At 41.6% G+C, this 25462-nt stretch overlaps 1 protein-coding gene across 5 annotated transcripts in view; it reads right to left on the bottom strand.

Annotated features, from left to right (window-relative positions):
* The window catches only part of SASH1 (SAM and SH3 domain containing 1), a 1059311-nt gene that overhangs the window by 89747 nt on the left and 944102 nt on the right, over positions 1-25462 (bottom strand). For all 5 annotated transcript variants that reach the window (XM_060240717.1, XM_060240744.1, XM_060240734.1 and 2 more), the window contains exons 3-4: positions 4797-4847; positions 4624-4673 (exon numbers count right to left, since the gene is read on the bottom strand). In XM_060240717.1, the coding sequence (XP_060096700.1) occupies positions 4624-4673; positions 4797-4847 (101 nt within the window). The remainder of the gene's footprint in view (positions 1-4623; positions 4674-4796; positions 4848-25462) is intronic.

Below are 25462 nucleotides of genomic sequence, written 5' to 3'. Positions count from 1 at the left end.
AATAAAAATTTCTCTTGCAGCCAGAGATCTGATCATAAGACATGCACTCAGACTGAGCAGTTCATCACGAGATGTGCATGAGATCAACTCACAGTATGATCAAGCATTTCACACTTGGAAAACAGCTGTAACTATGGGTAAACTTCATAACTGCTGAGAAAACAGGATATGACATGCAAAGCTTCTCAGAAATATGGCATTATGCAGAGCATGCATGCACTCTCCATACACATGTGTTGCTGTTCAGTCGCACAGTTGAGTCTGACTCTTTGCCATACACATGTAGCTCTCCAATAAACAAGTCAACCAGCAGCCAAAATTACCTGTAGTTCATGGCATAGGTCTAATGCAAATTAATCTGACAGTTATTCTGTGTATAAAGGGTCATCCTTCCACGGCCAGTAAAATGAGTGCCCAGCTTGCTGGGGTAAAGTGTAGATGACTGGGAAGGCAATGGCAAACCACCCTGTAAAAGTCTGCTAAGAAAACATCATGATGTGACGTCACCCCATGGATCGGTAATGACTTGGTGCTTGCACAGGGGACTACTTTTACCTTTTTTACTATATTTTGTTCTGTATACTGATTTCTGTCTCATTACCTTGATTAATTCTGTTATAGATTTAATTCTTATATGTTTTAACCATTTGGTTTAAATTTTTATTGTCAATAGCCACCTGCATGTAATATCTTCACTATGAGAGACTGCATTATATAGCCTGCCTTAAAACCAGTCCCACTTTGAAACAGATGCATCCTCCATGGTGGGAAAAACCCAAACTGCCTGTCCTCCTTTCTCTGCTATAAACAGGATGAAAAGACAGGATGCAGAAGGAAACTTAGTTTGACCTGGATTTCCTGCTAAACACACAAGGAGGATCAGTTCTCTCCATCTTGTGCCTGAATAAACAATTCAAGGAAAGTGACCATACCAGAAGTAAGATCCTGGGCACCTAAGCTTCCCCAATATTTTTCATTAAATGGATAATAACACTACTTATTATAACAACAGAAGCTTGCAATACTCTTTGAAACAATGAAAGGGGACTCTATTTCTGGTAATTTAGTCTCTTTAACAGTGCTTTACAGTAGGTACTTAATATTCCCCTTTAGTTTAATGCCAAGTGTTATGGTACCTTTGCAGAACTTGCCCAGTGGAAATTGGACCGAGACCACCAACTCATTTCTCATGAAATAGGAACAGATGGCAGCAACCTTGAGTCAGGCGGTATCCTGTGTTTACTTGCATGCTGATGCACAGATGTGCAACCTCCAACCACAGAGCATATCAAACAGTTAGCTCTCAATGCCAACACACAAGAAAAAACAGAGCGCTCTCTTTTTTTACCCTTTTTGGCTATACAAAAACACACACATACAAACATACAGTCAAACAAATCAGTTTCAAGTAACCAACATTCCATCACCTCTTTTAAGAATCCCGGGGCAGCTGGAATCTGTGAAAGGAATCTGGCAGTAGGGACTTGAATCTCTAACATTCCATTAATCACCACACAAGTTCTCCAATACACTGAGTTCTTAGCTCTAATAGCATAATGACAACTGTAGATGCTTAACACTTAGCTATGCTTTTAGAGACAACTCCCCTTAAAACACTTACTATGAAAACTTCAGTGCCTGTGAACAGAACTTTTCTCTCTTCAAAAGTGTGGAAATGAGTCTTAGGTTGCATCCACACAACAATTATCCTAACCTCTGCTGTGATCACATGTTTCCCTCCCCTCCCAGTTGTAGCCCTTTCTTATCCAGTTCACAACTGCATAGGCTTGCCAATCCCCAGGTCCCAGAGGGGGTACTTCCGCTTTCCCAGGCTCCTTCCCGCCCCCAGTCAGCTGGCCGGCAGGGGGAAGCCCCGTCCCCAGAGGACCATGTGCCTTTCCACCTCCGGAGGCTTCAGTCTCTGATTGAAAGGCTTCCTCTTGGGATGGTGTGTCGTTACTTGGAAGAAGTTGGCTGCAACTCGTGAGTAGAGACGCCAATCCCTCGCTTCAGAGTCACCAGAAACGGGGGGGGGGGGAGGAAACCTCTGCTGAGCACTTCATTATTCCCTATGTGGAGATCGATTCTCATGGGGTATAATGGGGAATTGATCTGGAGGTTTTGGGGGCTCTGGAGGAGCTGTTTTTTGAGTTAGAGGCACCAATTTTTATTATAGTATTTAGTGCCTCTCCCCAAAGTATCCCCCAAGTTTCAAAATGATTGGACCAAGGGGTCCAATTCTATGAGCCCCAAAAGAAGGTGCCCCTATCCTTCATTATTTCCTATGGAAGGAAGACATTTAAAAAGGTGTACTGTCCCTTTAAATGTGATGGCCAGAACTCCCTTGGAGTTCAATTTTGCTTGTCATACCCTTGTTCCTGGCTCCGTCCCCAATGTCTCCTGGCTCCATCCCCAAAGTCTCCTGGCTCCACCTCCAAAGTCCCCAGATATTTCGTGAATTGGACTTGGCAACCCTTCAACTGCATGAGGAACAAAAGCTATCTATTGCTGACTTTTTTGTGGTGACATATTGATTATCTAACAAGTACTCTGACAAATAACTCCTAGGATAGATTTCTTTATAATTTAGATTTATATACCACCTTTCTCTGAGTTCACATGTAGTACATAGACTGGAAGCCAAAGATTCTTGAGGTGGGAGGAGTATGAAATCCGTACAATTTGACAAATGCTGTTGTAATAGTGCTTAAATTTATATTTCAATGTGACTACTCAGACAGGGCAGGACAAAGTTTAGCTTCACATTTACTCTCAGACATATATTCACAACCCCATTTTTGTAAGGTCTCAACACGAAAATGCCATCTATTTTTACAGGGCCTTAGACATTAGTATTATTACCTTTTAATCCCTCTATTCTTCAAGGAGTTTAGGGAGGCATTCATTGTTCTTTCTCTTCAATATTACTCTCATAATAGCTCTGCATTGTGGATTAATTGACAGAGAGTGACTGCCCTAAAGTCACCCAGTGAGCTGAGCAAAGATTTAAAGTTGCGTTTCCCTAGCCTTGAGTCCAGTGCCCTAGCTACTGACTCTGTTTTAAATGGTATTAACTTCTGCCACAGAATTTTAGTTCATTGTGATTTAGTTACTTATATTTTTAAAACCTTCATTCTGATCCAAGAAATGTGCCCTGGAAGGAACTAGTGGCTTGTGTTGAGGGCCTTCAAGCTGGAATGCCTATTGCACCTAAGCTTCCACTGGTATCCAAAGTATCCAACACAGATATTTAAGGTACTTTTCCCCAATTGAAATAAATCAGAGTACTTGAAAACACATTGTTCAGATGTAGGATGCATAAATAGAAATTTTTACAAGAACTCAACTCAATTTATTTGCACTAGGAGCGAAAACAAGAGGGTTCTAAGGCAGGAAATAAAAACATTGTTTTGCTTACATATTTTTATAATCTTCTACAGTACGTAACTGGCTAGACTGTCATCTAGGGAATAATGTTAGCAGTAATCAATCAAAATGTCACATTTGACAAGTACAAGTCTAAATTATGTTTCAAATTCTTAGAGTGGAATGAAATGCCCATAACCTCTAATAGTTTTAAATTGACTTGCCCTCTTTAAACAATATTCTCACATTTTGCTGCCTTGAAGGTATTTCCCATGGTTACAGGGGAAATCCATCTATCTGCACATATTTTTTACAAGTACTACCAATACATTAAGTTATTATTGGTATTTACTTGAAGATTCCAAATTAAGAGGTGAGATGGCAGCTGCCATTTTCACTACCGGGGAGTCTATTCTTTAGGTAGTGTAAAACTGTAATAAGTCTTACTCTTATCAGTCTTACACATTCCTTGATTACTTACAAAAACAACCAAATACACAATGTGACAGAAAAGGATATAATATGGGAAAAGCAAAAGAGACCAAATATGGTGGCAAGACAAGAAAGAAACATTTACTGCTATTTTAAAAAGAATTAGGAATACAAGCAGGAAACATGTACTTTGCTACAGTATTTAGCAACTTTTAATCCAGTTATAATACTGAATTCTGAGAGATCTCCAGTCCTCACCTGGAGATTAGCAGCAATGGTTCCCCAGGAGGAAATGGCTGGTTTGAAGAGTGGAGGTCACATCCCTCCTCAAAGCTCACATTCTCCAGTTTCCACCTCTCAGATCTCCAGGAATTTCCCTATCTCCTTCCCAGCAGCAGTATCAATGTTATTACTTAGGTCCAGGGGTTTCGGCTGGGTGTTGATGAGTTAGTCAGGACACCTGTTCAACTGTCTGCAGTCTCTGTTAACTGATTTTCACCTCAGAACACAGAGCTCTGCAGCTGACCAATTGGAGAGAGGGGTGTGCAAGCAGGCAGCAACCTACCAGGCACACAGCACAGCGTTAGGGAAAACACATTTTACCCCTTTGCACCCCATTAGGGGTCAAATTTCTAAAAATCCCTTCAGAGTGTGCACTTATGTCATGAAAGGAACATCGTCCCCAAATTTTGGGTTTCTAGGTCCAGGAGCATTGATGAGTCAGTCGGGACACTTGCTTTTATATATAGAGTTGTGAAAATAAAATAATTTGATGTGTACTGATATTTCTATGTAATCAATTCACAATGAAAGAGAAAAACTTACTTTCTTTCTGTTTCTGGGGTTGAAACAACACTGCTGAAGCCAAGGGATTCCTGTAAGAGAAGATGCATGAATCTGAGTTTAGAATGAACAACAACAGGCTTTGTTATCTGACTGATAGAGAATACCATAATGATGACAAACCCAAAATAGATCATTGCCTTCATTGTGCTTACTTCAATCTGGGATCGCAGCTGTAGAGATGTGGAGCTGGCATCACATTTCTCCTAGAAAGGAACAGATGTCAAGTTAATGTAACTTCCAAGTCTGGCAGCACTGACGAGCAAAGTAAAAGCAAACAGCAAGAGAAAAGAGGATTAAAACAGGCCAAGAGGATGCAGACGGGGCAATTAGGGGAACACGGAACTGTCTCAGTATGAATGAGTTAAGGAACTGATTGGAAATTGCTCCACAAAACCATATACCAACAAACTGTAAAACTAATTTAAAGGAAAACATACGGTGAGTATACAGTATGTCACAGAAGTGAGTAAACCCCCTCACATTTTGTAAATATTTAAGTATATCTTTTCATGTGATAACACTGAAGAAATGACATTTGGCTACAATGTAAAGTAGTGAGTCTATAGCTTGTATAACAGTGTAAATGTGCTGTCCCCTCAAAATTACGCAACACACAGCCATTAATGTCTAAACTGCTGGCAACAAAAGTGAGTACACCCCTAAGTGATGATGTCCAAATGGCGCCCAAGTAGCCATTTCCCCTCCCTGGTGTCATGTGACTCATTAGTGGTACAAGGTATGAGGTGTAAAGGGGAAGCAGGTTATCACTCTCACTCCCTCATACTGGTAACTGGAAGTTCCATATGGCACCTCACAGCAATGAACTCTCTGAGGAGCTGAAAAAATGAATTGTTGCTCTACATAAAGATGGCCCAGGCTATAAGAAGATTGCCAAGACCCTGAAACTGAGCTGCAGCACAGTGGCCAAGACCATACAGCGGTTTAACATGACAGGTTCTACTCAGAAGAAGCCTCGCCATGGTCGACCAAAGAAGTTGAGTGCCCGTGCTCAGCGTCATATCCAGAGGTTGGCTTTGGGAAACAGACCTATGAGTGCTTCCAGCATTGCTACAGAGGTTGAAGGGGTGTGGGGTCAGCCTGTCAGTGCTCAGACCATACGTCACATGCTGCATTAAATTGGTCTGCAGGGCTGTCGTCCCAGAAGGAAGCCTCTTCTAAAGATGATGCACAAGAAAGCCCGCAAACGGTTTGTTGCAGACAAGCAGACTAAGGACATGGTAAAGATAAACTTATTTGGTTCAGATGGTGTCAAGAGTGTGTGGTGGCAACCAGATGAGGAGTACAAAGACAAGTGTGTCTTGCCTACAGTCAAGCATGGGGCTGCATGAATGCTGCCGGCACTGGGGAGCTACAATTCATTGAAGGAACCATGAATATCAACATGTACTGTGACATACTGAAGCAGAGCATGATCCCCTCCCTTAGGAGACTGGGCCACAGGGCAATATTCCAACATGATAACGACCTCAAACACACCTCCAAAAGGACCACTGCCTTGCTAAAGAAGTTGAGGGTAAAGGTGATGGACCGGCCAAGCATGTCTCCAGACCTAAACCCTATTGAGCATCTGTGGGGCATCCTGAAACGGAAGGCGGAGGTGCACAAGGTCTCTTAACATCCACCAGCTACGTGATGTCGTCATGGAGGAGTGGAAGAGGACTCCAGTGGCAACCTGAGAAGCTCTGGTGAACTCTATCCCAAGAGGGTTGAGGCAGTGCTGGAAAATAATGGTGGCCACACAAAATATTGACACTTTGGGCCCCATTTGGACATTATCACTTAAGGGTGTACTCACTTTTGTTGCCAGCAGTTTAGACATTAATGGCTGTGTGTTGCGTAATTTTGAGGGGACAGCACATTTACACTGTTATACAAGCTGCAGCTCACTACTTTACATTGTAGCCAAGTGTCATTTCTTCAGTGTTGTCTCATGAAAAGATATACTTAAATATTTACAAAATGTGAGGGGGTGTACTCACTTCTGTGACATACTGTATGTTCCTGGTGGAAATATCAGTGCATATTATGTAACGTGTTTTAGGAATGCCAGGTTGTACTTTCCTTTTCCAATTATTTCCGCCTTGTATTTTCCTGGAAATAGTAATACAAACTATCTTGCAATAAGTTGAAATTGCCACTAGATGGCTCTATGTGCTCTCCAGAGCTATATATTACAATCACCGGTAGAGAAGTAATGGTAAAAATGGGCAGATAGAACTTTTCTACATAGAAATCCCCTTTGCATAAAACTATTTCCACCTTCACTTTGGTTAAGTTCTGTTTGAACACTTATTATTACTAGGACAATGAGACTGCTTCCTATTGCCTTAGTAACACCCCCCACCCCCCGCTTCCTTCTACATTGTGAATGCTCAGATTAAAAAATAAAAAGGTTAAAGACCAAAAGCTCATCGCCAATATAAACTGAAGCATGTTGCACTTATACTTTTACTGTTACTCCCTGTAACACAATTTGCAGTTTGAGAACTCACTCTTACAATTTTGGGGTGTGTATTATTAAACATAACATGTTAAACATGTTAACTGCTTTAAGCACGTTATAGATGACAAATATTGTTCGCATTATCAATTATTATGATGATGATTATTAGCAGACTGCCCAGCAGATGCTTCCCTGCTGTCCATTGACTCATCTGCAATCCTGGCCGAAATAAATGCCTTTTTGCCCTTTTTTGTTCCGTACTTAGTATGCAACAGCCCGCCATTGTAGCTGTATAACCACAATAAGTGTATAGTGTGCTTGCTAGTCAAAGAGGGAAGATGCACAGTGCCTCTTTGACATCAGCAGCCATTAGTTCAGACCCTTAGCTCAGACTTTTTTGCCCCTTTTCTTAAGCCTGCATTGAAAGGTGAAACTGGTGTCCATCACAAAGCACACTACATTTTGTCCGGGGGCAGGGGGGGGGAACATTTGGAAGCTGTCTTTTAAGTGAATTGATGCAACTTCCTCAACTAAATTATTATCCCCTCATTCTCAGCTTCAGACATCTCTCCCCTATTTGCACTGACAAAACTGCTGGAAAGGAAGAAACAGGCAAACACACGTGTGTCAGTATTACAGTAAATAAGCAGAGACCCATGAGGCTTGCACTGACTCTTCCCCGTCCCTTGCTCAGCCCCTCTCCCCCACTTCAGAGGAAGCTGGCTGGGCAGCCGCTGATACAGCCGCTGCCCGCAGCCCTGCCAGGTTCCCCTGAAGTGGGGGAAAGGGCTGGGCAAGGGCGGGCAAGCAAACAAGTTAAAACCCTCTCTCCCCACCATCGCGATGACATCACTTTTTTGGAGTGGAGGGTGGGGCACGGGGTTCTGCCTGGGGTGGCAGAACCACTACCGCTGGCCCTGACTGCTCCCTCCACCTGCCTTTTACTGACAGAAACCCATGCCTAAAGACTGGCAATACTGTGGTTGCCTACCAACAGCTACTAAGACCATTAATTTCTTACATATATAGACATTGGTTCTTTGTCTTTTTTTAAGATTTCAAATTTTCTTGCAAACCTAGGGTATTTTTCAGGTTTGCAGAAATTTCCATTTTGTCTGTCCGTGGCTGCAATCTCTGGATTTACATATCCACAGGTCTGGCTATGCTGAGTATTAGATGTATTGATTTAATTAAGACAGGTCTATACAATGTTCTCTAAAGCTTTTTGCCTGAGGTGGTTTTTAAAACAAGAGCTAGATACCATTATTCCTCAGTATCAGGATCTTCCTGGGCAAACTCCCTCTTGTGGTTTATTATTTCCCACTTTTAACCTTGTATATTGATTAGCTTAACTTCAATGAATTTGCAGGAAGAAAACAAAGCAGCCTGCACAGTCTTATGAGACACCAGGTAAGACCATTTCACTCCATCCTCTTGGACGGGAATGAGAAGTCTCTGCAAACTTAAAGAGAATAGGAGGCAACAGAACAAAACCAAGAATATCAGGGAAACATGCTTTCAGCCTCATTCTCTCTCTACCACCTCCTTTCCAGCACAATTATTTCCCATGTAAAACAGATGTATGCAGGCCCCTCTTCCTTCATTAGTCTGACTAAACCAGAAGCCAAATGAGCTTTCCAGCTGGAAAAGCCACAAGAACACTGCGAGGTTCTCCCATGAGCATGCTTCATGACACGAAGGCCAGAGAGGAAGGAAGCAGCCGTATACCTAGGCAGACTATGGCTCAATTGTGCCAGTTTCTTCTCTGCTATCCAGTGTCACACAAACAGAAGACAGGAAACATTTTACCAGTCACCAAATTGTAAAGCTGTCTGCAATTAGATACCAGAACCCGCTGGGCACTGTATACAAGTTTGTAAATATTTAGCTTTGCCTTGTTTATTTTGTATTTAAAGTTGTGCTGTGAATAACTTGCATGTTAGCTGTTTAGAAACTGTCCTCTTTTCATCTCTTTTAAGGGATAATTTGGTTACCCAAGCTGACTGTGAAACAAGAATATGCACAGTAGATTCCATTGTCAATGGAAGGTGGAGAAAGTCTTCCCCCTCCCCATCTTGAATTCTCTTAGGGAGAGTACCAGCTGCATCCTGTGTTTAACAAAATCCAGATTCTACTCTGCCTCACTTCTCTTATTTATGCTATGAGCAGCTTCCCTTATCCCTGAATATAAAAAGCCACACTGTTCCTTGGAAACTTTGAAGGGGAAGAGCAATCAACGTCTTCATTTAGAATTTCAAACAAATCACCTTTTGTTGACAAATAAGTAAAAGCATTGTTAAGGACTCTGGAATGATAGGATGCAGTTACGTTTATGTTTTGATCCTATTTAAATGCTTGGGATGTGAATGTAGCAGCAGGGCTGTGTTCTGTAAATGAAGGTTAATTGTGTACAATCCTGAGAAAGTTCACCTATGGAAGTTTCAGTATATAAACAAATTAAGGAATCATTCTTGCCAGAAGTTTTTTAAGGGATCCGTATTTGAAACGTACAATCTAACCTCTAAGAAGCAAATATTTATAAATTGGGTCAAAGCTTTCTTCTTCTAAAGCACATTAACTTTTAAAATATTCCATGTTACATTTCCTGTATTATAGATTACTATTAATGTGGAGCCTTAATTTACCACAATGGATGAAGTTCATTTGACTGAACAAAAAACAGTCAGTTCTGCCTCCTATGAAACGTGTTGCAAAGCCATGCAAATCCAACCATTTTACTACTGTTTGCTTGCTAGTATAAAAACAGCCTTTTCTTTTACTTCAGGAAATATAACAAAGTATTGGATTACACTGGAGAGCATTGCAAAGCATGTAGACTGCATGACTATAATAATCAGATCTTTATAATAAGACATGAAAATATATCAAAACAGGACTAATTTCTCATGTTTGAAAGTTTCAGTCTGTATTATTTGTTCAGGTACAACTCTGATTACACAGTTGTTGTATGTCTCTATCCTGCTTTTCTTCCAAGAAGTCATAAAACAGTGGTTTTAAATGCATGAGAATTGTGTGAGTTCACAACAAGGCTCAGAGACTTGCCCAACACCACTCAAGGAATCCCATGACTCAGCAGAGGTTTGAAACCTCAGCAGAGGCTGCAGGGAGGGGGAAGGAGATGGAAAATAATCTACCCCCCATCTCTTTTGCCCCCCATCCCTTCTTTTTGAAGATACCTCCTTCTCTGATAACCTACCCCACATTTCCCCACTTTCTCCATTTCCCTTCCCAACTGCTGCCTTCTTGACATACCTTGCCTCCTTCTATATTTTCCTTCCCTCCCCACCACCAAGGCCATGAAACTCACCCATAGCAAATGTCTAGACCCCCTTGTCTTTCTCCCCACCACAGATCTTATCACTAGTAAATGAAATAAACAAACAAACAAATTAAAAACCCACTAAGCATATTATAAGTGATTTCTCTTTACTGCTTTGCTGTGTTTTCTATCTAATGCTCATATCATTGTCTACATTCTTCCTGTAAAGATTAGTTGCTTGCCCACAATCTGGCCAGTTTGCCACAGGCTAACCCTTCATGCTGCCAGATTACCAGACCACCTACCTGTTAGCCATTAGCCTTCCTGCTGGTGTGACTTCTGTCTGCCTGATCATGGCAGGTACTTAACCACCCTTTGGACATCAGCACCTGACAGTTCCAGAATCATTTTCCCTAACCCCAACATTTGTTTAAAGTGCTCTCTCCTCATTTTAATATCTGCAATTTGGCTGGTAAATTAGCTCAAGAGAAGAGTCTTTGGTTCTTGTCACTCTTCTAAAAAAAAAACCTTCAAGAATTTCTGACTTAAAACTCAATACTAACCTACACTGGTTATTTAAAGGAAGATTACAAGCACGCAGCATAGAATGCGTACTATTCACTAAGCAATATCAGAAGTTAAGTTGCTTGCATAGCTCACAAAGGTTGAGAATATATCCATGGGCACCAGGCTGAGAAGACATCCAAATATTTCTGCACAAGTTAGACAGACATGTTCACAATGGAAACATTTTCTAGAATGAAGCTGACAAGCTGCAAACCAACTGGGATTGTCTTCCTGCAGCATCTTCTTAATTTGATATGCAGGGGAGTACCCTGCCTATAGCACAGGGGTTGCTCAAACATTCTCCCAGTGGGAATACATCCTGGGTATGGAATTTTTGATTGTCACTTCAGACACACTACAGATTCAACAGAAATGACCTCACATAACACAAAGATGGAAGTGGAATTGCAAGAAGCTGCTAGGATAGAGCGGCACATCTAGAAAAGTTACTTTGCCCACCCCCATAGCAGCCCCTGGTGCTATGAAGAACTGCTGGATGAATATTCTATGGTAACAAGTTAGAGAAATCACACATTCTCCCCCCACCCCCTCAGAAGCTGTTTGTTTTGCTCTGGTAATAACCACTCTAAAAATTGCATGTGCATACCGCAAACACAAGGGCAGGGAAGAGAAAGCTGCTTGCCTTTTCCATAAAATGCATGTCATATAGCATGGGTTTTTGGCACATCTGAATAGCAAAACCATATATGAAGACAGAGAGGCCTTCAACAATCACAATATGCATAATTTAGGCTGCTATGGGTGCTTCATTCGATTCTGAGCTAAGGTATCTACAGGTATTCTGTACCAAACAACTAGATTCAAGGTACATCTTAGTGATCATAACATGAAACGTCACCAGCAGAATCACTTCTACAGCAACCAAATGTGCTACAGTATATGGGTGTCTTGGGAAAATTAATCAGATCTGAGACTATCCAGTAGCTTAGACTAGCAAGGAACCCATTTTAAGTTTGCAATTGCACTTTGCCAAGCTGCCCTTTTCAGCCATTATGGTAAGGCATGGGAAATTTTCTGCTCCATTACTTCTGTATGCAACAGAATTTGTATGCTATATATTAAATGAAAACATAGTGTTAAACACAACATGAAATGAGTTTGGGAAGGCAGAGTCATAGAGTAGTTAAAATTGAGTTTTCTTGTAAATGATTTGTGTTTTCCCTTGAAGAAACATTAGTCTGAATATTCTTCTAATGTTCATAAGTATGACAGATACAGCAACAGGACCACTGCAAAACAGTGACAGTTTCTAAGCTTGTAGCTGAAAGCTCCATGGAAATAACTGGAATTGCAGTCACCATTCATGTACCCCTTCCAAATTTTACACAATCATGGAAAATACTATTACATGTACATTCCTTTAATTACAAAACCTGATATCCTAATATTAAAATGTATATTTCAAATGCAAGTTTAGAAATTGATCATATATATATAACCATATGAAGCTGTCTCACTGATCCATGTAGCTCACTACTGTCTGCTCCAATTGGCAGCAGTCTGGAGAGTTTGGGGTGATAAAAATCTTTCCTAATCCTTCTACCTGAGATCTTTTCTCTGGAGCCCAGAAATCTAACCTGGGACCTTTTGCATACAAAGGAACTGATCTTCCACATAATTATGGCTCCCTTTCCAGTCTTAGTAAAATGAACCAAACCCATTTGGGTTATTTATTCAGAGTGAAACCTGACTATTTACCCTAATAACCCTTTTTTAAAAACAGGAAAATAGACTCCCTGATTATGGTAGATGAGGAGTAATCAGGTAGGAAAGGTGGCAATTAAGACAGTATACTCAAGCATTTTCCCGCTTCCTATTCTTCCATTGAAAATAACCCCATAAACAAAGCAGGAGTCAAGCGGCACCTGTCCCGCCCAGCCCGGGCAGGGACTGCGCGGAGGAGACCCCCCGGCGCCTGCCAGCCGCTCCAAGCCCCCGGCATCGCCCCAAGAGCCCCCCCCACCTCTCCAAGCCCCTGTGGAGGCCCCACCCCTCACCTCGACTGACGGGGCGAAAGCAGCCACCCGAGCGACGCCTCCCAGACGGCGAGCCCGGCTTCGAGTCCGTGAGGTCTGGCCGGGGCAAGACGCCGGAGAGCAAGAGGGAGAGCCATTCAGCTCGTCGCAGCACGAGACGCTCCCTTGCAGCACGCCGCTGAGGGCTGGGACGCCTGAGGCACGCCCAGTCAGCCCGGCCCCGACGCACCTCTCCTGGGCGTCTGGGGCTTTGAAGGGGGGAGGAGCCAGAGAGGGGCAGGTCCTGGGAGGGGGGAGGATGGGTCGGGAAGCATAAAAGGAGGGAGGGAGGAGGTCGCTGAGGAGAGCTGGCTGATGCGCAAAGAGGCTGCCTCGCGAGAGAGAGGGACAGGAGCCATAGCACAGCCAGGAGGGAACGGGGGCCTGCGGTGAAGTAACCCAGTGCCCACCCCCCTGTTTCTGAGACCTCCGGGGAACGCCCCAGAGTGCCCGGGTGGGGCAACGGCGACGCCGGGGGACCGGGAGGGGCACCAAAGACCTGACAGCACCTTTAAGACCAACCAATTTTTATTTAGAACGTAAGCTTTCATGTGCTCTTAAGCATACTTCATCAAACGAGGAATCCAGCACCTTTAAGACCAACCAAATTGGTTGCTCTTAAAGGTGACCCTTGACTCCTGCTTTGTTCAACTGCTTCAGACCAACACGGCTGCCCGCTTGGATCTAACCACATAAACAGTTCAAGGTTCCTTTCTAATTGCTTCCCTGGTCCACTCTAGAAATAGCTTTCCTTTCAGAAGCAATAATGCAAGATGTGTTTTTATGTAAATCAAATAAGGACATTGCATGATTCTTTATCTTGCTCTTGTTTTTAGTAGAAGACTGACATAAAAAACAAATTAAAAAGGCACTCTATTCCCCCATTACATTTCCACTGATAGGAAAACAATCACCCACCAAATTTCAGGGCGCTAGGCGAAAGGCCCAGGGCTAGTTCAAAAGATGGCCCATCTACACTTTCATTTTCAGTTGGGGTCACCAGTCTCTGAAAGATGAAAGCAGTTCATGTGGCATATTTCCCCCTCTTTTTGTTGTATTTCTGGGTTTCAGTAAGTACATTGCTTTAAGGTTTTATTACTGAGTTCTTGTTTTATCTATATTTACTGCAGTTTTTGCTGATTTGACATGTTGTAGAAGTTTAAATCTAGAGACTGTAAAGCTTTATTTAGCTTTACTTTTAAAAGGCCCTTTGATCTGAAACATACAACTAACCAACTTTGGTTTTAATGTTGAAATTAGAGATGTGCATGAACTGATCCACCAACCGAGATTTGTGGTTCATTTCAAATCAGTTAGAGAGAAAGTGTTACCCATGAACCCTCCCCAAACCTCCCATAGAGGTTTTTAGATTTGTGCAGGGTTTGTTTCTTCCCTCCAAGCCTTGGCTACCCCAGGCACCCCCAGCTGCAGAGCTCCTGGGGAAGCCAAGGGAAGGTAGTTTAAACTGTCTTCCTTCCCCAGATCAGCTTCCCCAGGTGACCCATAGCTATATAACTCTTTTTTGTTTTGTTTTTTTAGCATCTCTCACTATACTAAGCTGATACTGAGCTTTAGCTTTCCTAACTCTTTCTCTACAAGCACTGGTTATTTGTTTATATCCATCCTTCATTATAAGACCCTCCTTCCATTTCCTAGATGAGTCATTTTTTAATTTCGAGAGTTGCCTCCAAGCTTCGGCTTCCCTAGGAGTTCATGGGCTGGAAAAGGGAGGGGGTGGCTTTTAAATGCCTCCCCAAGTCATGAGGCTGCTCTCTGCCATGGCAGGCAGGCTGAGGAAGGGAATGGGAGAGAGCAGATCAGTTTCACTCCCTTCTTCCAATCCCAGGGGAGCGAAACTGACCCTCTCTCCTCCCCTTTGCTTCCCCTAGTTGGCAGCTTTGAAGGGCTGGCTAGGGAAAGCAAGGGAAGGGAGAGTGGGTCAGTTTCAGTCCACTGAAACTGGCCATGACCAAGGGGAAGTGAGCTCTGAAGGCATTTAAATACCTTCAGAGCTTACTAAGGACCAGATGAACTGGACAAACCATGAAACAGTTCAGGCAATCAAACAAACCATGAACCAACACAAACCACCATTTTCCCAGTTTGTGCCCATTTCTAGTTGAAACTCATTTTCCTCCTTTGACACAGACCTTGGAGATGGATATCAAACAACATGGGTAGAATATTACCTTGTTTCCATTCAAAGTAGGTTTCAGGAATATTGCACACCCCTTCAGTGGTTTCGCTCTTTTCTGCTTGATCAGATACAAGAATGTTCATGGGAGGTGCAGAATCTACTGAGTGGAATTTGTGCCACAGGGTTCTATTCTTTCGTTTGTGTTCTTTAATATAATACCAGGCTGCTGAATAAGATTATCCAGATCTTTGGGTGTCATCAATATGTAGATAGCACCCAGATCTATATTTCATTATCCAAGCCTCCAGATACATCCATCTTAGTTCTGAATCAGTGCTTGAGTCTATGGTCAGGTGGCTAAAGCAGATCAAACTGAATCCAGATAAGTTGAATCCAGATAAGGTAGTGGTAATGCTGGTCAGAAATGCTAACTTAGAGGGACTGAATCTGCTGTCCTAAAGGGAGTGGCATTTGTTTTTTCAGAGCAGGTTAGCAGACTCGGGATACTCATGGACCCTCCCTTGCTCTTTGAAAATCAGGTTGGTATTGTGGCTAGGAGTGCCTTCTATCAGTGCATCTGATTTGCCATCTCTCTTGTTACATAGGCTAGGCTGATTTGGCCATGCTGTTCAACACTTCTGTAACCTCATGGTTGGATTACTGCAATGCTCTTCACACGAGGCTGCCCTTGAATACAACCTGGAAACTACAACTGGTTCAAAATGCTGCAATTGTTATATATTTAAGGAGTCCCAGACCAATTCAAACCTACTTGGGATGTTCAGAAATGCTGTCTGCTCCTGAGTGCCATGCCTTCCATGGCATTTCAGCATGCATAAAAATTCTGTTCCCCACCTCTGGGCAAGTTCCCTACCAAGTCTTTTTTTTTTTTACACAATAAAACAATTTATTGAAACTTGTTTGCAGTACAGAATACTTGCATAAACAAATTGTTACAGCAATGTAATACATTCAAGCCCCCCAACACCATTCCCACCCCCCACCACCAAGAGCTTAAGGGGAGCTACCAAAACATAAGTTCAAATTCCTCATTTCAATTCCCACACTTTTTATCCATAGATACAGCGGGTTCCAAATCTTTTTACAAGCCGGGTAAGACTGTCCTCTTAATTTCGTTGTTAGCATATCTAGTTCTGCTGCCTCTTTTGCACAAACTCATCCCTTTCTGGGATTTTTGCAACCTTCCAGTACCTGGCGTATAACATTCTAGCCACAGTAACAATATATAACAAACGTTTTTTTTCTAATTTGGGGAGATTTTCCTTTACTATACTTAACAGGTAAAATTCAGGTGTATGCGGAAGTCTTATTTTGAAAATTTTCTGACACCAGATATTGACTTGGGCCCAATATTTTTTGGCGTGAGCACACTGCCACCAAATATGATATAAGGTTCCTTTCACCTTCCCGCATTTCCAGCATTTGTTAGAGTAGCTTGGATAAATCTTGGCCAGTCTCTCCAGAGTTAAATACCATCTATAGGCCATTTTGTACAAGTTTTCTTTAAATTCACATGCTAAAGTTAATTTAAAGTTTTGTTTCCAAATATTATCCCATTCTTTCAATTCAATATTGTATCCGAAATCACTCAGCCATCTAATCCAGCTCTCTTTAACCAATTCATCTTGCATTTTATTCATTAACAACCAATTATATATTTTGGAGATTAGTTTCTGCCCATCATATATTATCATGTCCAAGTCGTTTGGTTTTTTAAAGAAACCTATTTTTTTATCTGCCTGAAATCTAGAGTTGATTTGTGTTTTTGTCCACCAATCCAATTTGATATTATCATCTAGGACCAAGTTTTGGGTGGAATCTAACAAAACATTGTAATTGTAATTGGTATCCCAACAATAGACAAGTCTCATGCAACATACGATCATGTGAAGTACATATGTGATTTTTAATTGTTTTTAAAACGTATTTAGCAATGAACATTACAAAAGGATAAGCCACCCCTCCAGTGAAAGAGCGATAGTAAAGCACAGCCATCCTTTCAGAAGGCAGCACAGGTGCCATTACAGTACTCATCAATATATGGAAGTGAACAGAAAGCTGGCAATACAAAACGCCTTATTGCGTCTGGAAAAGATTGAAAACCTTGGCTGCTTCCAGACAGGGTGCACATATGTGTTTCTGCCACAGCAGCTGCTGGCCCTCCTCCTTTTACCCTGTTGCATTTGTGTAAAAGCAACAACGGTTTCACCAGGATACCACCCAGACAAGAAACTCCCTTTCTGGTCCCATTCCCCACTCAGCTGTGTTATAACAATATAGCACAGCTTGGCTGGGAAATGGGCAAAGCCCTTTAAAGGACTAAAAAAAGGAGAAAACTACTGAAAACTACTACATGGCAGCAAACTACTCCATGCCATTTTCAGAGCTTAGGTCCACTCCTCCCCATGGAGGTTACGAATGAACCATCCAGACGGACACTCCAGTCAAAGCCAACCCACAGTTCCCTTTAAAACAGAGAAACCATGAGTTCATGAGTCATGCTCCAAATGAGAGTCATCTGGGTGTTTCTCTTTAATCCAGTGGCTTCCTGCAGTTCAGGAAAAATCCCTGTCCTCCTCTCCTTCTCACTCTGAACTTAATCACACAAGATGAAAACAAAATGGAAATAATACTCCGTTTCCATAAGGATTAAACTTAAGTAGATGTGAGTGTTCCTGTTTCCTCTTATATTTTGCTACTTTTTCATGTTTATCTTGTCATTGCAGCCAAGGATTACTAAATAGCAAAAAAAGCACATTCAGGGATCTAAGAGGAAAAAAATGAGGATTCTTACCACTCCAGTATACATGTTCTTAAAGAGAGAACTTTACCACCCTGTTTATTCAGAGACTGAAAATGAGCCACTATAGTATATGCGTGTATTTCCTTTTGAATTAATTATTTTGTAGATAAGATGGAATATTTTATTAAATATTTTCAAATTACTTACTGTCTCCAAATATCCATCAGTTCAAAGTGAGAATTGTCTAGTACTGACAATACAGCCAGGAAGATATCAAAATGGCAGAGGGGCCATTTAATTTAGCAACCAGCTATTCATATTACAGTGGGAAGATGTACTGAATAGGAAGCAATGAATTAGCAAATTACCATAACTGTAAACTATCCTCAGTCTCACTTAATAGAGATTAGCTTCATTTCAGTGCCAATTAGTTCCACTTTTTATTGTACTTGCAACCCAGATTGTTCAAGAGCTGACTTTCCCATCCTTTAAGCACATCCTTATGAGTGAAATGGGGAAGCAACTCACAGTACAGCCTAGTGCTTTATTCAGATTTATTATTGTCGAGAAGATGAATGTGACCCCCGACACACACAAAAAATACTGGAAAGGAGAAAATAAAGGAAACCTGACAGAGGTATGATGGTTTACTTCAACAGGTGATGTGATGGCAGCATAGTGGTGCTGGGGCACATACTGCATTTTCACCTAATTTCACCTAATCCTGCTCCCATGGCAGGGAACATTATTTCACCTCTGTCACACTGATGTACATATTTCTACTGGAGGATATTGCCTTTGAAGATGAAACTTTCTAATACTTTCTTGTGTAAAAATGAAAACATGGAACTCTAAATCACAGAACTAGCAGCCCTGTGTTCTGTTTCCTGAAGCCTTGCTATAAACGGGGGAATCCCACCCCCAGCCTGCAGTAGCCATCACATATAGATAGCCTGTGTGATCTCAGTAGGGTTTCACCCCCTCTTTTCCTGCAGAATGAATTCACATTGATCTTGTTATCTTTTGAGGCTGAACACGTCAAAGTGGAAAAGACAAACTGGTAGAGAAGTACATCACTATGAAAATGCCACCTACTGTTGAGAGCTGTCCTGAGGAACAACAGAGTACAAAACAGCTACTGGCAGTACAGGAAAAGTGTGCTAGATAATATTATGCAGCCCACGGATTCTCATTAGCATGCAATACATTCTAGCTGCCCTTCCCCTTATTTATAAATCTACCTTTCTCCCGAAAAACTGTAACCCATTAGGCAAAACAACAACAAAAACAGTCCTCTCTCTCTCTCTCTCTCTCAAAAAAAAAGCCCTACATTAAAAAAAGTAAAACAACCATCAGGAAGAAAAGCTTAACCATTCAAGGCACTCACACAGCAACCATCTTGAAGACCCAGTGTTCCATCTTTCAGGCCCCCCAAAACTGCAAGGAAGATGTAGCTCTTCTAATTTTCTCTATAAATTGATTCTAAATCACTGTAGCAACCATGGAAAAATCTCCCAAGTGGGCGGAATGACTAAAAGGCATTGTTACAATAAGCAAAGATTTCACAGGATCATACCAGGAGAGGCAATCCTTCAGGTCTGTGAACCTCACGTCATGAAGGACTTTAATGGTAAGAAGTGGCCACTTGAACTGGATTCAGAAACCATTAAGCAATCAATGCAAAGATCACAAAATAGGTGTAACATGATTCATGCATCCTGCCTCCAATTGTTGATGTCCTTGGGACAGATATCAGATGTCATTGTTAGCAAAGTATTTCCTAATGACGCTATAGGTTGTAATAGAGATGAACAACACTTGCAAGATTACAAGAATGACAAGTAAAGCCTGTAGATTGTGTATGTGTATACACACACATATATAGTATACAGAGCCCCACGTCGCAGAGTGTTAAAGCTGCGATACTGCAGTCCTAAACTCTGTTTCTGACCTGAGTTCGATCCCTGGCAGAAGCTGGGTTTTCAGGTAGCCAGTTCGAGGTTGACTCAGCCTTCCATCCTTCCGAGGTCAGTAAAATGAGGCTTGCTGGGGGGAAAGTGTAGACTGGGGAAGGCAATGGCAAACCACCCCATAAAAAGTCTGCTGTGAAAATGTTGTGAAACATATATATAGGCCTGTTGCCAACAATCATACCTTTGGGAAAATATATGCTCTCCAATACACTACTGAACCCCTGCAAGTAATTACTATTCTTTTCGGCCATTTAAACATTTCAAACAGACATCATGTGAGCTGCTACACCAGATGTACTAAAAGAAATTCTGCTATCAAAATGATGAGAGACTTTCTGGTGAGTGAATTTCTGGTAAGAGGACTTCTAAATGTCATCAATTGATGCAAACTTTCTTTGCAAACTCTTTTCCAGTAAGCTATGAGAATATTAAGTAAGCTATGAGAATATTAAGAAGAAGATTTTGGATTTATATCCTGCCGTATACTCTGAATCTCTAAGTGGTCACAATCTCCTTTACCTTCCTCCGCCCCACAACAGACCCTGTGAGGTAGATGGGGCTGAGAGAGCTCTCACAGAAGCTGCCCTCTCCTATGAGAGCTATGGCTGAACCAAGACCATTCCAGCAGATCTATGTGGAGGAGTGGGGAACTAAACCCAGTTCTCCCAGATAAGAATCTGCACACTTAACCACTTACACCAAACTGACTCTTTATCAATACTTAAAGTAAATAGTTTAAGTAAACCTTACTGTCTTGTCTTCACTGCAGACAATGTATAACAAGGAAGCATTTGTGTTTTATGGGTTAAAGAGAGAAAGATGCTTTCCCCCTTATCTCCTTTTGTTTTTAAGCAAGTACATACCTTATATATATGATACATAAACAAATAACCAGCGGTCACAATCTCCTTTACCTTCCTCCGCCCCACAACAGACACCCTGTGAGGTAGATGGGGCTGAGAGAGCTCTCACAGAAGCTGCCCTCTCCTATGAGAGTTATGGCTGACCCAAGGCCATTCCAGCAGATGTATGTAGAGTGGGGAATTAAACCCGGTTCTCCCAGATAAGAATCCGCACACTTAACCGCTTACACCAAACTGGTTCTTTATCAATACTTAAAGTAAATAGTTTAAGTAAACCTTACTGTCTTGTCTTCACTGCAGACAATGTATGTTGTGTTAAAAAGATCTGGAGCAGTTGGATGAACATGCTAAGACTTGGATTTTGTTGAACTATTATTGTTAGAAGAGACGTTATAGTGAACTGCTGTTGCTTCAGTGAGTAGAACTGTTTTGGATAGGTGGCACTAAGGATGTTGTGTTAAAAAGATCTTGTTTATTGTAAGTTTTATCATTGTAGAGTGGGGAATTAAACCCGGTAGGTGGCACTAAGGATGTTGTGTTAAAAAGATCTTGTTTATTGTAAGTTTTATCATTGTAGAGTGGGGAATTAAACCCGGTTCTCCCAGATAAGAATCCACACACTTAACCGCTTACACCAAACTGGTTCTTTATCAATACTTAAAGTAAATAGTTTAAGTAAACCTTACTGTCTTATACACTGCAGACAATGTATAACAAGGAAGCATTTGTGTTTTATGGGTTAAAGAGAGAAAGATGCTTTCCCCCTTATCAAGGTTCTCTATACCATATTACAAGCTTCTGACTGATAAAAAAGTATGTCAATTTTGACACCCACAGATTCTCACCACTCCAGTATACATGCGCATATTCTTATACATATGTTTGCTTACTGCACCTCATTCCTCATCTGAAGAAGCGTGCATGCACATGAAAGCTTACATTCTGAATAAAAGTTTGTTGGTCTTAAAGGTGCTACTTGACTCCTGCTATATTCTTACACAGTTAAACAGAGAACTTTACCACCTTTATTCAGAAACTGAAAATGAGCCACTATAGTGTAAGTGTGTGTTTCCTTTTAAACTCATTCTTTTGTAGATAAGATGGAATCTTTTATTAAATATTTTCAAACTACTTACTGTCTCCAATTACCCACCAATTAAAGGTGAGAGTTGTCTAGACAATCCAGCCAGGAAGATATCAAAATGGCAGAGGGACTGTTTAATATAGCAACCAGCTATCCACATTACAGTGGGAAGATGCACAGAATAGAAAGCAATGAATTATCAAATTACCATAACTGTAAAGTAACAATACTGAATTTTTAATAGTTAATCAGTCAAAACAATTTTTTTTGTTTCACAGATGACATTTAATTTTTTTGTTTGCTTGCAGTTCTGAAATCCAAATGTAAAAGCGACACTGGCTAGTATGTACTGCTATTCCTATTATGGCAAAATCATCTTAAGGAATGGTGCCCACAAACAAGGACAAGTAGAATATGTGTTTCCTTAGCATACAGGAAAGAAATACAGGGCTGCCAACTTGAGGTTGGGAAATTTCTGGAGATTTAGGGATGGAGCTGGAGGAAGGCACGGTTTGGGGAGAGGGACCTAAATGTCATATCATCCACCCCCCGCCCCCTGCCAAGCAGCCATTTTCTCTAGGGGGACTTGATCTCATCTGTCATATGGAGATCAGAGGTAATTCTGGGAGATATCCAGGCTCCACCCCACAAATCACTATGGCAACAAAAATCAAAGACATGCTCCTTGCACAGAGTGATATTCGTACATCTTAACACCGTCTCAGTTCTCTCTTCGTCCTTCAGTGATATAGGCAGTAGACAGTCTGGGCAGAAGAATATTCCCCATATACTCATCTGATCTCTTACCTCAATGATTGTGCCAACATTCTATAGCACAACATTTTGAAATAAATAATAAATCTCAAGCACATGTACCACAAGACCAATTTAACTAAATGCAGCTTCAGAAGTCAGCATATTTACAACTGCACCACTTTGAAGACACATTGAATGTAATCAGGCTGGGTAAATGAAATCAGCTTCATTGTTTAGGGTTTCTTGTTATCAGCCTTCTTCTCCCATTCTCTTGCCATCCTTGAGATACCACTGGATTGTGAAGCCACTTTAGCAAAACACAATAGCACGTGTTTTATAACTTCGAGGACAAAGTCTTGTTATTCTTTTGCTACCATGTCTCTAATAAAGCTTTAAAGTCTCTACATAGAATTCACACACTACTGCTGTTGACTTGAAACCAGAATATGTGAAGTTATCTTAAACTGATCACTCCTGTGCTAAAACCCTCTGCTGGCTTTGCAGGATTCTACAATAAAACTGTTAGAACACTGATGGCCTTGGTTGCTTGTTAGCAAATGGATCTGCTTTCCTTGCACGTCTTCAGTTTCAGTAACACTGATGAATGCTCTGTTTTTTGGCTAACCCCTTCTGTCATCTCAGATCTTGAAGACAGAAATGAGCCTAGTATTTTGTATGCACTGAAACAGAAACCCTAAGAGCGGCACTGGCTTTTATAGCAAGCAACTTTCTTTAATCTAGCATATGGAATGTTATTCCTTCACAATTTTTTTTCCACTTTCAACACAGTTTTACCATGTTAACAAATCTGACCATTACTGTGTGTAAAGGTTATAGGAGAAAAATTACTAGAAGGCTGGAAGTTAACCTGTTTGTGAATTCCCCTTTTCTCTTCATCATCCACTTCTCTCCCCTTTCCTTTCTGAATGTGGTATCTACAGACTGCAATTTTATGCACACTTACTTATTGGTAAGACTGACCACTAAACACAGTTAGGATCAGAAGAAGAGTTGGTCTTTATACCCGACTTTTCTCTACCTTATGGAGTCTCAAAGTGGCATACAATCATCTTCCCTTCCTCTTCCCACAACAGTCACCTTTGTGAGGTAGGTGGAGCTGAGAGAATTCTGAGAGAATTGTGACTGGTCCAAGGTCACCCAGCAGGCTTCAAGTGGAGGAATCACTACACATGCTAGCTCTAGACTGCTTATGTGATTGATTTATTTTTTATTAGAACTCAAAATGCACAGTCTGGTGCAGATAGAATACTGGCTTTCTGCTATAAGCCTGTATGGTAAAACAAGAGCAGCTTTGGAAGTATGCTCTTTTCCATCATCTCTACTCTCAGTTCTATATTCCACCTTTCTTTCCCATTTCCTTTAACAATTTAATGTTAAAAATGCACAGTTACTAACTAGGATTAATGATACATCAGCAGTTTCCAAACCCTGGATATGAAAATAGCCCAGAATACCATCAATCCATAGTTAACACATTTGTAACCAAAGAACAGAAAGATAATTTCCTGTCTCCACTGGCTGCATGTACAGAAGGAAACTGAAGGAAATAGTATGGACACCAAAACTAGGTGATGCATTTGTCCATGAGATGGGTTCAGCTTCTTCTGAGATGGGGTCAGCTTCTTCTGACACAATTTCCCTTCCCTGCAGCCTCATAAGGGTGCAATCTTGCACTGTAAAACGACCCTTGGCACTTACCGTGAGGGGTCCTTCTCCTAAGAGGACAGGAGGACATCTTGGGTGTTTTCCCACCGTCCAATCAGGGAGGCAGGAATCTAAAAGATCTTCCCCTTCCTGTGACTGTGGGAACCACCCCTCAGTTCGGGTGACTCCGAGAAGCAGTACGAAAAAACCTAACATCTAACAAAAGAAAGAACTTCTCATGCGAACAGTTAACAGTATGTCAGCCACAACTGCCTTAACGCGGCAGGCTGACAATCAAGGTAAACCCTAAAATGGTAACGAAAGAGGAAAAAACAGGTCAATGGCAATGAGCATAAGTGGTAGACAGTACCAGTATTAGGGTGTAGTATGAAAGAATAGGAACAGGCTGCCCCAAGGTAGGGCGATAGATGGGAGGGCAAGATGTCCTCCTGTCCTCTTAGGAGAAGGACCCCTCACGGTAAGTGCCAAGGGTCGTTCTCCCTAAGAGGCGGAGGACATCTTGGGTGCTCCCAGAGCAGTTTGTTAATCAGGGTGGGGTCGCCCTACTCGGGCAGAACGTGCTGAAGGATTCGCCTGCCGAAGGCCGCGTCTGCTGATGCGTAGGCATTCAGTTTATAGTGCCGAATAAAGGTGGATATTGATGACCACGTAGCTGCCTTGCACACCTCCTCGACGGAGGCATTCTTATCAAAGGCCGCATTGGCGGCTGAGCTTCTGGTCGAGTGTGCCGTGATTCCTTGTGGAACCTTGAGGTGTAACGCCTTGTATGCCTCCGTTATGCACTGCTTGATGGCGTAACTGATGGCAGACTTGGACATTTTTTGTCCCATTCTGGGCTCTGCCACGTTGACAAACATGGCGTCAGATTTACGGAATGTCTCTGTCCTTACCAAGTGGATCTTGATTGCCATCTTTCTGAACCACATTTAATAATAATAATAATAATAATAATACTTTTTATTTATATCCCGCCCTCCCCGCCGAAGCAGGCTCAATCTTCCATATGCAATCTTCCATAGCTAAGTAAAATCTCATTCAATTTATAATTTAGCTTTTTATATATGATATTTTGCAGCTACCTTATCTCAAAGAGTGCATGTGAAGTGATGTAATTGAATTCAATCATGATTAGACCTTTTGACTTGGAGCATGACCTCTGCATCCTGTTGCGAGGAACAACACAGAACCAAAGGAAATACGGACACAAC

The sequence above is a fragment of the Heteronotia binoei genome, chromosome 1 (genome assembly GCF_032191835.1).
Source record: "Heteronotia binoei isolate CCM8104 ecotype False Entrance Well chromosome 1, APGP_CSIRO_Hbin_v1, whole genome shotgun sequence".
NCBI lineage: Eukaryota > Metazoa > Chordata > Lepidosauria > Squamata > Gekkonidae > Heteronotia > Heteronotia binoei.
This window is presented reverse-complemented; position numbering and strand designations above follow the sequence as displayed.